General features: G+C 32.8%; 2 protein-coding genes across 2 annotated transcripts; one reads left to right on the top strand and one right to left on the bottom strand.

Annotated features, from left to right (window-relative positions):
* The first annotated feature begins 1,561 nt into the window (after positions 1-1,561).
* LOC110663473 (chaperone protein dnaJ C76, chloroplastic) lies at positions 1,562-10,457 on the top strand. Its single transcript, XM_021822788.2, has 9 exons — positions 1,562-1,891; positions 1,988-2,116; positions 2,226-2,355; positions 7,795-7,915; positions 8,587-8,668; positions 8,931-8,984; positions 9,216-9,254; positions 9,757-9,856; positions 10,148-10,457. The coding sequence occupies exons 1-9, from the start codon at positions 1,679-1,681 to the stop codon at positions 10,276-10,278; spliced, it is 999 nt and encodes a 332-aa protein (XP_021678480.2). The 5' UTR covers positions 1,562-1,678; the 3' UTR covers positions 10,279-10,457.
* Positions 10,458-10,800: 343 nt separating this feature from the next.
* On the bottom strand, positions 10,801-13,932 carry LOC110663470 (uncharacterized). Its single transcript, XM_058137806.1, has 5 exons — positions 13,561-13,932; positions 12,681-12,836; positions 12,436-12,568; positions 12,320-12,359; positions 10,801-11,053 (listed from the first exon to the last, which is right to left on the bottom strand). The coding sequence occupies exons 1-5, from the start codon at positions 13,867-13,869 to the stop codon at positions 10,966-10,968; spliced, it is 726 nt and encodes a 241-aa protein (XP_057993789.1). The 5' UTR covers positions 13,870-13,932; the 3' UTR covers positions 10,801-10,965.
* Positions 13,933-14,614: the final 682 nt, after the last annotated feature.

The raw sequence follows: 14,614 nt of genomic DNA, 5'->3' as shown, positions 1-14,614 counted from the left end.
AAAATTCATTTATTTTACATATAAATTTTAAATATTTATGTTAATTTAATTTAATCATATGAATTTGAAATTGATTTTTATTTCTAAATATATTTTATTAAAAATGAAAGTAAAGATACATGAAAATTAGTAATATTAATATAGTATTTATTAAATAAAAATAAATATATGAATATATATTTTAATTTATTTAATCATAAAATTCAAAACAATTATAGGTAATAATTTTAAATATACACTCTAGAACTAGAAGTAATTAATAATTGTATATTATTAATATCTTTATTCGTTATATAATTTTATTTTTTACAATGATTTCCTTTGAGACTTCATGAATTCAATATTTTATAGATCTGAAAAAAATTGTACTTATGAATTTGGGAGACATTTACTTGTGAATTGTACAAAAAAATTGTACAAAAAACTAGGGAGACATTTACTTATGAATTTTTTTTTTTAAAATGTTGACTGATGATTTTTATAATTTTAAAAAGTGTAAATAATAATTTAGCCAATGATATTTAATAAAATTTATATATTAATTTGTATTTTTAAAGTTATATATATATATATTTAATTTTAACCTTTTAATAAATAAATAAATTAATTCTACTGCTAGAATTACTGTCAAGTCTTAAAAATATCAACAAATTATATATTAAATAATTTACTTCTTAAAATTTAGTAAAAATTAAATATTAATTATTGAAATTTAATAAAATTTATAGATTAATCCATATATTTTTAAAAGCTACTCATTTAATTATCAATATTTTAATAAACATATAAATTAATATTTAGTCCAATTTTCCCTCTAAATTAATATTAATTAAAACAAATATCAAAATACCTTTAATTTCAATATGAAATAAAATAATTCATAAAATTTTGATTTATTAATAAAATAATCCTTATTGACACAATTAAAAATTTTAATTATTTAATTGTTTAATTTTATAAATTAAAAGTTTATAAATTACATATTTTTGCAGTTAATAATTAATTTTAAAAAATAAATCATAATTTTTAATTGTATGTAATTATTATATTGTATTTATGTGTTATATTATATTATATTATATTATTAAAATATAAAGATAAATTTGTAATTAATAAGAATATATATAAAGATAAATTTGTAATTAATAAGAATATAAAGAAATTCATACTTTACTAATTATAACTATTTATAAATTAATTTCATATGTTTATTAATTATAAAAATATAAATATTTATATATAGATAATTATAACATTTAAAGATATTTTATAAAATATATAGATAATTTTATAATTAATTAAAATTATAATTTACCCTCTTAAAAAATAATGTTCATAAAAAAAACAAAAGTACAGACAGTAACAAAGGTTTCGGATCCGGATTTTTATCGGTTGCCCCGAACCGAGCAGTCCGAGCCCAGCCAGATTCATGTAGGTTCGTCTAGATTCTAGCAATTCACATATGGCTGTCAATTTGCCATGTCAGCATTTCTGCCTTCTACGCCAAAATTTCTCCACCCTCAAAATTAAAATATCCCACCAATTTTAATAAAATTAAAAAATAAAAATAAAAATCCAAGCTCTCCGCTCTCCAGTCTCTAGCTATCCGAAAAAGGAGGAATTGCATGCATCGATTTAGCAGCAGCAATAATTAAAATTAAATTAAATTAAAAGAAAAATGACTCAATTGCTGTCTTCTGTGTGCACGGATGTTCTTAAGATTCAAAACCCATTGATTAAAATTGGTTCAAGATTGCTTCCAAAGACCAACACCGCTACTCCTTGGAGTTGGAATTGGAAGCGAAGATCATCATCAGGCTTTGGCAGACACAGGGTTGCAACTAATGAATCGCCGCCGGTGGCCGATGACTATTATGCTGTTCTGGGTCTGGTAATTATATAAAAATTGATTTTTGGGTGCTCATTTGCGATTTCAGGATCTTTATGCATGGTGTTAATTTAAATTTTAATTTGTTTATTTTTATAGCTTCCAGATGCCACACCGAAGCAGATTAAGCAAGCCTATTATAATTGCATGAGAGAATGTCATCCAGACTTGAGTGGGAATGACCCTGAAACCACAAATTTCTGCATGTTCATTAATGAGGTCTATGCGGTGGGTTTCTCCTCTTTTTCTTGTTGTTACAATTGGCTACAGCAGCGACTCAATGTTATTGATTAGATTATTGTCATTTTAATATATATTTGATTATATTGCATTGTAGGTGCTCAGTGACCCATTGCAACGCATGGTTTATGATGAAATTCATGGCTATGCATTGACGGCAATTAATCCTTTCTTGGATGATTCTAGCCCCAAGGATCACGCATTTGTCGATGAGTTTAGTTGCATAGGTATGAATGAACTTGCACTTATAGTTGAATATGATAATATTTTTGGTTTACAAAATTGGGAAGTATGGTATTTATATCTGCCTGGTTTTACAAAATTGATCTTATAGAGGCATATGATGCTGCAATTCCAGCCTCAAAGGAGTCAAACTTTTAATCAGTTGATGTGCTATTGAAAAATTGTTCATTCTATTTGTTGAGATTATAGAGAATTGAAGAATTTCTTGATGTATTTCATAGTGTTACAATGATTCAAATTTATACACAAAAGGCAATAGTCTTAATAGGAAAGAAAATAAAAGCTAATAAATATAAATATCCGTAATATCACTTATTTACATTCTAATTTACAGTTAATGTACTAATTAAGAGATTTTAACACATTCTAATTTGTGTTAAATTTATAGCTAATGCATTAATTAAGGGATTCCAACATTCCCCCTCAAGTTGGTTCATGTATATTGCACATGTCCAACTTACAAATGAGGGTATGAAACACCTTACAACTTAACCCCTTAGTGAACACATCTCTAATTGATCTTTTGAACCTACGTAAGAGACACTTAAGGAATCATCCACAATTTTTTCTTTTATGAAGTGTCTATCAATCTCTATATGTTTGGTCCGATCATGCTGAATTGGATTATGAACTATACTGATTGCAGCTTTGTTATCACAAAACAAAAACAAACCATTAGCTTCAAACAATTTTAATTCTTCCATCAACTTCCGTAATCACAATAACTCACAGATACCTTTAGCCATTGCCCTGAATTCGACTTCTGCACTGGATCTAGCTGTCACATTTTGCTTCTTACTTCTCCAGGTGACTAGATTACCACCAACAAAGATGCAGTATCCTGATGTTGATCTCCTATTATTAAGAGACTCAGCCCATTCTACATCTGTAAATGATTTAATCTGAAGGTGACCATGCTTTGAGAAAAGAAGTCATTTCCCAGGTGTAGATTTTAGGTATTACAAGATGTGGAAAACAACCTCCAAATGTGATTTACGAGGATCATGCATATACTGACTCACTAGACCAACTGCATATGTTATGTCTGGTCTAGTGTGCGAAAGATAAATTAATTTGCCAACCAAGCTCTGATATCTCCCCAAATCCACTGATTTTCTAACTCCAGCTTGCAATTTATGATTGGCCTCAATAGGAGACTCTGTCGGTTTACAGCCCAACATTCCTGTTTCTTTCAACAGATCCAAGATATACTTTCTTTGAGAAATAAAGATTCCCTTATATGATCTGGCAACCTCTATTCCAAGAAAATACTTGAGCCTTCCCAAATCTTTGATTTCAAACTCCTGTGCTAAACGCTCCTTTAAAAGAGTCATTTCTTCCTTATCGTCACTAGTTACCACAATATAATCCACATAGACAATAAGTAGTGTGATTTTGCCTGTACAATGCCTCATAAACAAGGTATGATCAGCATTGCTTTGGCAGTATCCAAATGAGATCATCGCTTTACTGAACCTATCAAACCATGCTCTAGGTGACTGTTTTAGACTATACAAAGCCTTTTTCAATCTGCAAACTTTTCCTCTGGTCTTCTCATCCTCAAACCCTGGAGGAATTTCTATATATATTTCTTCTTCTAGGTCACCATGTAAAAAGACATTTTTAACGTCAAATTGCTATAAGCCCCACTCAAGATTCGTTGCACATGACAACAGAATTCTGATGGTATTCATTTTAGCAACAGGAGCAAAGGTCTCTTAATAATCTACTCTGTACGTCTGTGTGAAGCCTTTTGCTACCAGTCTGGCCTTATACCTCTCAATTGAACCATCTGCTCTATGCTTCACAGTGAACACCCACTTGCATCCAACTAGCTTCTTTTCCAATGGGAGAGTAACCAATTCCCATGTCTCATTCTTTTCCAAAGTTTTCATCTCCTCCACCATAACTGCCCTCCATTTTGGATGGAGGCAAGCTTTCTTCCAATCCTGTGGGAGAGAGACAGAGGAAACAGACAGTAGAAAGACTCTGTAGGATGGAGACAGAGAATTATAGGAGATGAAATTAGAAATGGGATATTTATTACAGGTCCTAACACCTTTCCGGAGAGCAATAGGAATATCAAGATCATTATCAGAAGAAAGAAGAACAAATTGAGAATCAAAATTAGACTCATCAGGAGCCAAAGGAGACTCATCACATACCTCAAGATGTCTAGGAATTGAATCCAGGGATTCCGGTTGATGGCTCTATTCCGATTGATGGCTCGATGGCTCTATCTGTCTTATTTCGTCGAGTATATGTTCTCAAATCTGGCCTTTTCAGTCTTTCTCGAGATTTAGGTTACTCTCCCTAAGTTTCATTGTTAGTTATAGGCTCTAAACCCATATTTTTCCCCTGAAATTGAAGGTTGGGAGAGGATGAGGATGAAGAAAAATACACCTCTTCCTTTTTATGCTCCCTTTGAAGAAGTGGATGGAAATAAGATTCAGATTCCCTGAAGGTAACGTCCATACTCACAAAATATTTTCGTGAAGGAGGATGATAACACCTATACCTATATCCCTTCTGAGTGCTAGAATAACCAACAAAAACACATTTCAGGGCTTGGGGTTCTAATTTTCCACTATTAAGCTTATGAACAAAGCAAACACAACCAAATACTTTTGGAGGAACGGTATATGAATTTTTACCCTGCAAAACCTCTAAAGGACTCTTAAACTCCAATGTCTGAAGAGGCATCCTGTTAATAAGATATGCAGCAAAAAGAATAGCATCCCCCAGTAAGGTTTAGGAACATTCATGGTAAATATAAGAGACCTAGCAACCTCAAGTAAGTGTCTATTTTTTCTCTCAGATACCCCATTTTATGAACTAGTATTAACACAACAAGTCTGATGTAAAATCCCATGTGCTTTCAAATACTCCTGAAAGACTCTATTCATATATTCTGTACCATTATCAGTTCTCAATATTTTAACATGAACATCAAACTGTGTACTAATCATTTTATGGAACTGCTGGAAACAAGAGAAAACTTCATTTTTTTCCTTTCATCAAATATACCCAAGTTAACCTACTGCAACAATCAATAAAAGTCACAAACCATTTGTAACCCGATAAAGACACAGTTTGAGTAGGCCCCCATACATCAGAATGGATAGTCATAAAAGGAACTGAAGCCTTATTATTTATTGCAGGATAATATTGTCTAGTATGTTTAGCTAACTCACAAGTATCATATACTAACAATTCAGTTTTGCATTATTTAAACAGAAAAGGATAAAGTTTTTCTAACATAGTAAATGAAGGATGTCCTAGTCTCCTATGCCACATGATAATTTGTTTCTCAACACCCATAGATTGCCCCAGCATGGCCTGGCTAACATAATCATTTAAGAGATATAGCCCATCTTTTAGTTTACCATTGCCAATCATTCTCCCTGTCGTCAATTCCTTAAATAAACAGTGAGTTGGGAAAAATTCAATTTTGCAGTTTAGAGCTTTTGTGATTGAACTGACAGACAAGAGGTTAATAGGAAAGCTAGGCATATGTAAAACAGAACTAAGACTTATATTAGGGGTGCATTTAAGAGAACCTGTTCCAGAAACACTAGATAAGGATCCATCCGCAGTGCAGACTTTTTTTTTTCCTGAACATGGAGAATAGAATATGAATTTATTTGAAGAATCTGTCATATGCTTGTTTGCTCCAGAATCTATAACCCAAAAAGAATTATTAAGATTGGCAAGAAAAGCATTACCTGAGTTGACGAAATTAGAAGAGGCAACTGTGGTGGATTGCGATTCAAGTTGTGATAGTGAACGCCTTAGAGTCTGTACTTCTTCATTGGAAAACATCTCAGTGGTGGTAGTATGTTCAGACAGATTCACAGCCTCAGATACATTAGCTTGTGGTCTAGTAAGGCCCATCCTTTTTCCTTCACGCCCTGTAATAGAGTGTCCATGCAATTTCCAACAGTGTTCCTTAGTATGCCGGTTTTTTCCATAATAGTCACAATGTTGTTGATCTTTATCTGATGAACCATGTGACTGTTCATGTGAGGAATTAGCAACTAGCCCTGCCTTATCAATAAACATAGAATGAATAATGGCACTCCTCCTGCTCTCTTCCTGCTGAACATAAGAATATGTCTGTGTTAAGGTAGGTAAAGGATCCTTCACAAGCACTTGGACTCTAATTTGATCATATTCCATATTCAACCCAGCAAGAAAATCATAGATCCGCTCTTTCTCAACCAACTTCTGAAATTTAACAGCATCTTTAGGACAAGAGGCCTGAAAGTCCTGGTAAAAGTCCAGTTCATACCATAGACCACTCAATTCTGCATAATATTGAGCAATAGTTAGCTCACCCTGTTTCATACCATGAACCTTGTTTCGAAGCTCATACACTTGTGTATCGTTCCCAACTTGAGAATAGGTCTGACAAACTACACTCCAAATGGCAGTTGCACTATTTAACAGTAAATACCCACGAGCTATATGTGGTTGCATGGAATTGATAAGCCATGACATGATAAGAGAATTTTCTGACTCCCATTGACTGTAGGTAGAAGCAGACTTTTCTAGTTTTTGCTTATCTCCAGTAAGATAACCTTGCAACCCTCTAGCTTGAATAAAAAGGAGACACGAACTAGACCATGCAAAGTAATTTATCCCATCAAGCTTTACGGGGCTAATAATTAATGAGGAATTTTCAGTTGTAGTAGTCATTTTCCCTTCAACTACAAGAGATAGGAATGGGCTGGGCAGAGGCGCGGTGCACTAAGGATGTCGTCAAAAAAAAAAAAAGTGTGGCCAGAAAAACTGACCAGGAACAGGCTCACTCCCCGGCGCATGTACACAAGGTGGAAACCTTCTGTCTGCGTGTGGGATCATGCAGCTCACCGGATGGAGTCGAGAATCCAGGCGAGGACTGGCGACGAGGTTCTCTTCCTTCCTAAAGGGCGGTGACAACTACCTCCCTCAATAGACCCGCTTTCAAGGCTTACCCACACAAACCTTAACTATTTCTCACTGTTTTCTCTCTGCAAAAAAATAAAAAAAAAAGGCAGATAAAATGGCTAAGGCTCTAATACCATGTTGAGATTAGAGAGAATTGAAGAATTTCTTGATGTATTTCACAGTGTTACAATGATTCAAATTTATATACAAAGGCTATAGCCTTAATAGGAAAGAAAATAAAAGCTAATAAATACAAATATCCCTAATATTACTAATTTACATTCTAATTTATAGCTAATGCATTAATTAAGGAATTTTAACACATTCTAATTTACAGCTAATGTACTAATTGAGGGATTCCAACACCATTGCTACCATTGGATTTCATTTTTTTGAAAAACTAAAAGCTGGAAGATGAGCATTTATGGAAGCTTGATTCGTAATAATACAGGGCCTTAAAGAGAGTTGAACCATAATATCCTGATATTTTGCAGGCTGCAAAAATTGTGTCAATTTGGCCCCTGATGTATTTGGAATTGAGGAAGACTTTGGAAGAGCCAGAGTATATAGCCAATGTGGAAACCCTGAATTAGTGCAACAAGCAATTAACAGTTGGTAATTTTCTTTCATTCTTCTTCATGGATGTAGTTCATACAGAAGATGTTGTGCTTGTAAACAATACAAACTCTTGTGCATGTTTTGATTATATTGTTATTGATTCATTTAATTCAAGCTCTGAAGCAAGAAAAACACAATTACCAATATCTGTGTTTAGTTTGATAAATAATGTGTTTTTAATTCCCTTGTAGCTATTTTGGTTCACTTCAGTATAGGGAGCAAATTTAGAACAAAAGCTATGTTTCATGCAAAACCTTAGGGGCTTTTGTAATTATTACTTTATTTTTCAAATTGGATTGCGATGTGGAGGGTTGCCACTAGTCAAGGTCTATCCCCTCTAGGCTAGGAAGATTAAGGGAAATGAGGGAATAGAGATTATCCCATATGGGTTATCTCATTAACCCTTAATGCAATCTCTTTTCCAAACATTGAAAATGGAATGAGCATTCCCATCTTCTCTTGATTTCCATCCCTTTTTCAGCTGAACCAATCGACCACATATTTGTTCGAAGCAATTCTATCACACCAATTTTCACTTTTCATGCTTGCTAGTACAGCTTTTAAAATCTTGCAAAGTAGTCCAGGTATACAGTGTACTGTTCGAAGTAATTTTGAGTTTTCATGCTTGAGGTTTTGAGTGATATAATCCATAATTTGCTGTCCTGCAGCCCAGTTGATTGTATCCATTGGACTTCTGCTGCACAACTGTCTTTGCTTGAGGATGAAATGCGCAGAGTAGAAAGAGTGAATGTAAGGCACACTTATGTTAAATATCCAGCTTTTTGATCTAATACAATTGTGTTTTTAAGTTTTTAAGCTACAAAGATAGAAAAATTCCAATTTTTTGGGATTGGCTAGTGGCATATAATGTGGATGAGATAATACATTTCTGATTTTTATTATAAGATAATGTTAATTCTATGAAAAATAGGAAATAGCTATGGCATGGACATGATAATCTATTTCCTGGGTTTTTAGAATTAAAACTCAGGCTGTTTTGAATGATGATCAGGTTGGACTAATGCTTTCAGGGATGGGGTCAGCATCAGTAGATGTTTTCAGAATGGTAAGATAGGTACCAATATAGACTATATTTTCACTTTTCGTTACTATTTTCTTTTGGCATTACTAAGAATCTCATTCTCATCACTTAACAAAGAGAAACAGCTTTATCAATGGAGTAAAAGGTCAACCATTAAGGATAAAATCATCTAACTGGTCCTGCTACTCTATTTCATTTTATTTAACATTATTCACATACCTGTCGTAACTAATTTTAAATTATTTGTGTGATCAGGCAAATTCCCGATGGGAAAAAAGGCAAGCAAAAGTCCTGGTAGGAACTCTTACTCCTTAGGATAAATTTTACAATTAGTTACTCAACAGAAGGCTCGACTTTAGACCGTTTTCTTAACTTCAAGTTTGTTCCAATTTCATCACCCAATTTTGATTTCACACACGACATTCTATCAATCTCATCACCAAATTGCAGCAATATTGACCAATTGTGGAGGTAACTAAAGTTGCATGATGAAATTGGAGATGGAAAAATTGCAATTGTGACTGACTGAACTCGAGCAACTCAAGCCCCAAATTGAACTATGCAATTCACTAAAATGTGGATAGTTCAGGGATTAAATTGAATCTAAAGGTCACAATACAATTTTGGATAATAACTTGGGGGCTTATTAAGACTTTAGGATCCAAGTTTACAGTGCATCATTTTCCAAATTAACATGTGATATTTCACACTTAGACATATGCATAATCAACATGTTAACTTGAAGTAAAATGACGTGATTGCAGCCGAAGGTTCTCAATACTAACTATTCTTGCAGGAGCAAGCTAAAATAAGGATCATGAAGCAGAAAGATTCCAATAAAACTGAATCATACTGGGCTAATATTTGGGGTGAGCCAAAAGACTACAAAAAATCAGGTAAAGGCATGATGGTTACTTGAGTTGAAAATTTTGTTCATATCAATTATCGAGTTTACATCCAAACGTATTTGAGTTGATTATAAGAGGAATTAATTGATTTCTATAAAATGGTAATACTTTGGTGTATTCAAGTTAACTGAGTTTGTCTCTTAGAAATTTGATGTCATGTTTGAAATTTGAATTGTGGGATTATGTCATGTCCAAAATTGCAGCCATTCTGGGATTGTGTGGACCCAAATGTGAGTGTATTCCTCAAACTAATTCAAGCTGATATGATATTTGCCGCAGAGGAGGAAGTGAAAGAGAGAGCTAGCAGAGCTGCTGCGGCAGCAAGAAAATGGAGGGAGTACTCACAGAGGGGTGTTGATAAGCCTCCTACTTTTAAACTTCCAGAGACAATCTCCAACAAAGATAAATGATCGGTTCAGTTGATATTGCTACTAATTCGCCTACACCTACAAGTAATTGAACAATTCAGGAAGATCTACTCCTCCAAGTAATGTAAAATTCCTATTGAAAATTCGACTGTGTATATATGATTAAACGAAATCCTAGTGATCAATAAAAAAGAAAAAAAAAAGATATTTTACAAAATAAATATTCTAGTTCACTATTTTCACTCTTGCAAGTTGCATCAGCGTAGATGTGGTTTTGATAGGTGTGACATCTGAGTCGCTCATTGCAAGTTTTAAAATTGTTATCCACAGATGTTGTAACGAGGATGGCAATTTTTTTTTTTCTTGGGGTCTTATCTTGGCAGATGCTGTATCCCCATCCCACACAAACCGCCATAATTAAAAATTATTGGTTTAGATTTTATGAATGCCATCAGCCAAAGTATTCCAGCCTATAAACCCAGTAGCTCACGAGTACAGCAATGTTTTCAACAAATGAAACTAATTATCAATATATGCAAATGGCAACTCATAGAATCACCAAAATAAATAAATAACTAAAGAGATTCATATATGATGGCAAGTGTAATGAATGGTATCTTTATGAAAGTTCACCAAAACTAATTAAGCTCAGAGCCAGTAGAATGAAATGGATATAAAAATACACTTCATGTTAAAAAGTAGACATTGCTAATACCAAAGCAGATGAATCTACTTGCTCATTGTTGATGATAAGCAGAAGTTCCAAAATATAGACCCCATGGACATGAAAGCTACACGAGCTTGAAGTGGGACCACCCTACAAAAATGCCAAACACAGGGCGTAAGCATGTACTCCATCTAGTCATGTAGTACCACTAATCATTAAGAATAAAGTGATGAAAGTTTATGCTAGAGAGCCATATCCTAAGTAATAGTTAGTCAAGTGAATCTGAATGTAATGCTATGACTTATCCTGTCAATTATCTTGATCAACCAAACTAAGAACAAAGACCTAGTAATGAAGTGGAATTTACATAATTGGTTGATGTTCTAAAGTTCAATTCTGAAATTGACAGAATTTGTCATCTTTTCATAACTGATGGATATTCTAAAGTTTTTCAAAACCAATATTGCACCATAATCCTTGACCATTTTATTGATAAGCTGAGGTTTATGAGCCTAGGGCATAATATTAAGCAACCAAACTACCCAAGTCCAAATTAATCGGCTTCAATAGCTTATCCTGAAAAAATTGTTTCAAAGGAATACTTTGGAATCACTTGAAAGCCGAAAATAGTTAGATCACAAAATTTATTGAGGGATGAGGGAAAGAAAAAAATAATGATAACTATGATGTTGCAATTCTAATTAAATAACATTCTTATTCATCATAGGAAACAAGAGCAATTACCCAGTAATCATCCTCATTGTCTAAGCTTACCACTGAATATAATGTCTTAACCACGTCCACTCAGACAAAGGTGACCATAAACCAGAGAATATTAACAACGAGATCTTCAAATTTGCCTAATGTGTCAAGATTCTTTCACATGCACAAGGTTTTAAGCCATGAAACAGAGACTTCATAACTATAATTTTAGTGAAAGCTTTGTCACTTGAATTGAAATAATTTATTGAAGCATTTTTCATGATGCAAAATCCATCATGCTAAGCATATATCATATCTATGTTTTCCTGCAGCTGGTGCAAGTAGGAAAATTAGCTGATGAAATATTCTGTGGTCATTCCAAACCTATGTCAATATTTTTGGGAACTTCAAACAAATTACAAGACATTATTTTTGTGGTCTTAAGTAACAGTTGTATATGGATGCATGGATTTAGATAATCTGGTACATGATATAAAACCACCTTCAAAGGTGTTATACCTGTTCTGTTTCATTTTGAGATTTAAATTAAATGATTATTCTCATCACTATTATGTTCTAAATTCAAGTGTTTTGAGATAGAGTAAGACTTCTTTTGCCATAGCCCCAAAAATTCAAGAAGGCAAAAAACATGATGTATGAGGGATTTATTGTATGTTTTAGAAAGGAAAAAGAGAGGTAGTTAGGCAGACGTACCAAAAATTCAATGCACTGACTGGGATCCAGAATCTAAATCCTGCATTGATGCCAGATGAACATTAAAATAAATAAAAACGCAAGCCAACAAAAGTTTGATTGGAGGAATTCTTTACCATAAAGCAGCGTGGGAAGAGCATCCTTTTGGTACTTCCCTGGAAGCTGCGAAATCTTCCCTTGCCATAAATTGTTCCATGCAAAGACAACAGCAATAACAGATGGACCAAGCACTATTTGATTCAACAAAACCTGAAAGGAAATGAAATGTATGATTTTCTCCCCCAAAGAAGCTAGTCCTTAATGTGTCAAATTACTGCAGGTATAATAAGTTGAATGTGAAAAAATCCAAAAGTGGAAGTACCTTTAACATCAGATTCTTCGCTGACTGCTTAGGCAAACAATAATCAAGATATTGATACCATGCATAAGAACCAGGTCCATAAAAAAGAAACCCATAAGAAGTCATCCGCAATGCACGAAGCCAATCATGGTTCAAAAGGATGTCCCATACAGGATGCTAAGGAAAAGAAGTTGGTCAAAATCCAGACGTAGAAGCTGTAAGCACTATGTCGGCAAAGCAACAACATAGAAAAATCAGAATTTTGCCATTTCCTGAATGCATCAAGAAGGTTTCAGGGGCATAGCCATCTAGTGTTGAGGTTAACTGACTATGAGTTCTGTGTATATATATATATATATATAGAGAGAGAGAGAGAGAGAGAGAGAGAGAGTGATTTGCAAGTAATTATTTGTCATTTACATTAGTAATACAGTTGTGAATCGACTTATTATATAAGTAAACCCACTCAACAAAATTGCGCATTTTGCTATGTTTGGTGAGCAATGGCGCAACATACACTGTGACAACTTTGTGTTGATTCAATTTAGGGGTTTTGGAATGAGATGTTAAGAATAAGAATCCTTGACATGGTGAGGAATTTCATAAATATTATTTTCCATCAAGTTTATTTTTTGTTTCTACCTTCACCTGTAGTGCTAAGCTAATGGTTGCTAATATGCACCACGACTGGAGAGCTCATTCTTCCTCGTCTCATCAAGAACAATTTTTTATCCTCTTTGTTCTTGTATCTTTCTTAGCTAATTACATGAACATATTTCACATGCATGCTCCAAATCTTGAACAAGATGAACTGTAAGCCACTAGATTTTTTTTTTAAGTATAAATTTAAATATTAAAATTTTACATAAAAATTAGAAAAAGGACTGAACTTAACGCTGACCTCGTCATCGTTATTTTCATGATGAGAAGGGAGGATAGTGCGTCGTTTTGAGCGTTCGTTGTTTCTCCAGCGCTCTCTCACTTGGGCGATTGTGTCTCCGGTGAGAGCGAGTGAACCCGCCGTGACGGCTTGCTTCAAAGGGAAGTGGTAGCCACCTCCGACCACCGCATCAGAGGATTTGGATCCGTTACTTCGACAATTATATGGCTTCCGATGTTTCAGTTCCCAGTTCCACGCCCAAAAGCCGCCATTGCCACCGCCCAAAGCTCCCATTAACGAGGTCTGTATACTAGTTTCAGCTATTCGCATTCAGGAAAGTTATATCGTGAACTGCCCCTCCGCCTAGGCGCCCACGCTATCCAAGTATAAGCCAAAATATTTTAATTAATATATATATTGAATTACGCTAATACTTGAGAAAAAAAAAAACTATATTAATAAAATGTTGAATACAAAAAAAATATATTTTTTTGTGCTTTTAATAAATTTTATTAGTAAAAAGGTTTTTGTTAATCTAAATCAATATTAGGATTTGGTATATTTAATATAAGTTTAATTTTTAAAATTAAAAAAGAAATAAATTTATTTTTATATAAAAATAAATTTAATAGTTATTAAATTAAATATTTATATTAAAATTTATATAAAATTAATTAAAGTATTTATAATAAATATATAATTTAAATATAAATATCTAATTTAATAATTATTAAGAGATGTTTGATTAATAATGAATAATTATTATCCTTAAAATTTTTAATTTTTTATTAATATTATTTTTGATACTTAGAAAAAAAAATATTAACTTTTGAATTTATTTTTACTTCTGAGTTAAATTAAATAATTTAACTTTATTTTTATAAAAATGTATTAATAATTAATTAAATTATTTTTTATTTTAATTAATTATTTTTTATATAAATATTAATTGTATTTAATGAATATAAAAGATAAAATTAAAAAAATAAAAAGCTAATATCCTTTAGTCTTCTGCGACAAATAAAAAGGACGAAATAATAATATTTATATCTTTTAAGAAATTAAATATTAATTT

Source organism: Hevea brasiliensis, chromosome 16, assembly GCF_030052815.1.
Source record: "Hevea brasiliensis isolate MT/VB/25A 57/8 chromosome 16, ASM3005281v1, whole genome shotgun sequence".
Classification (NCBI taxonomy): Eukaryota; Viridiplantae; Streptophyta; class Magnoliopsida; order Malpighiales; family Euphorbiaceae; genus Hevea; species Hevea brasiliensis.
This window is presented reverse-complemented; position numbering and strand designations above follow the sequence as displayed.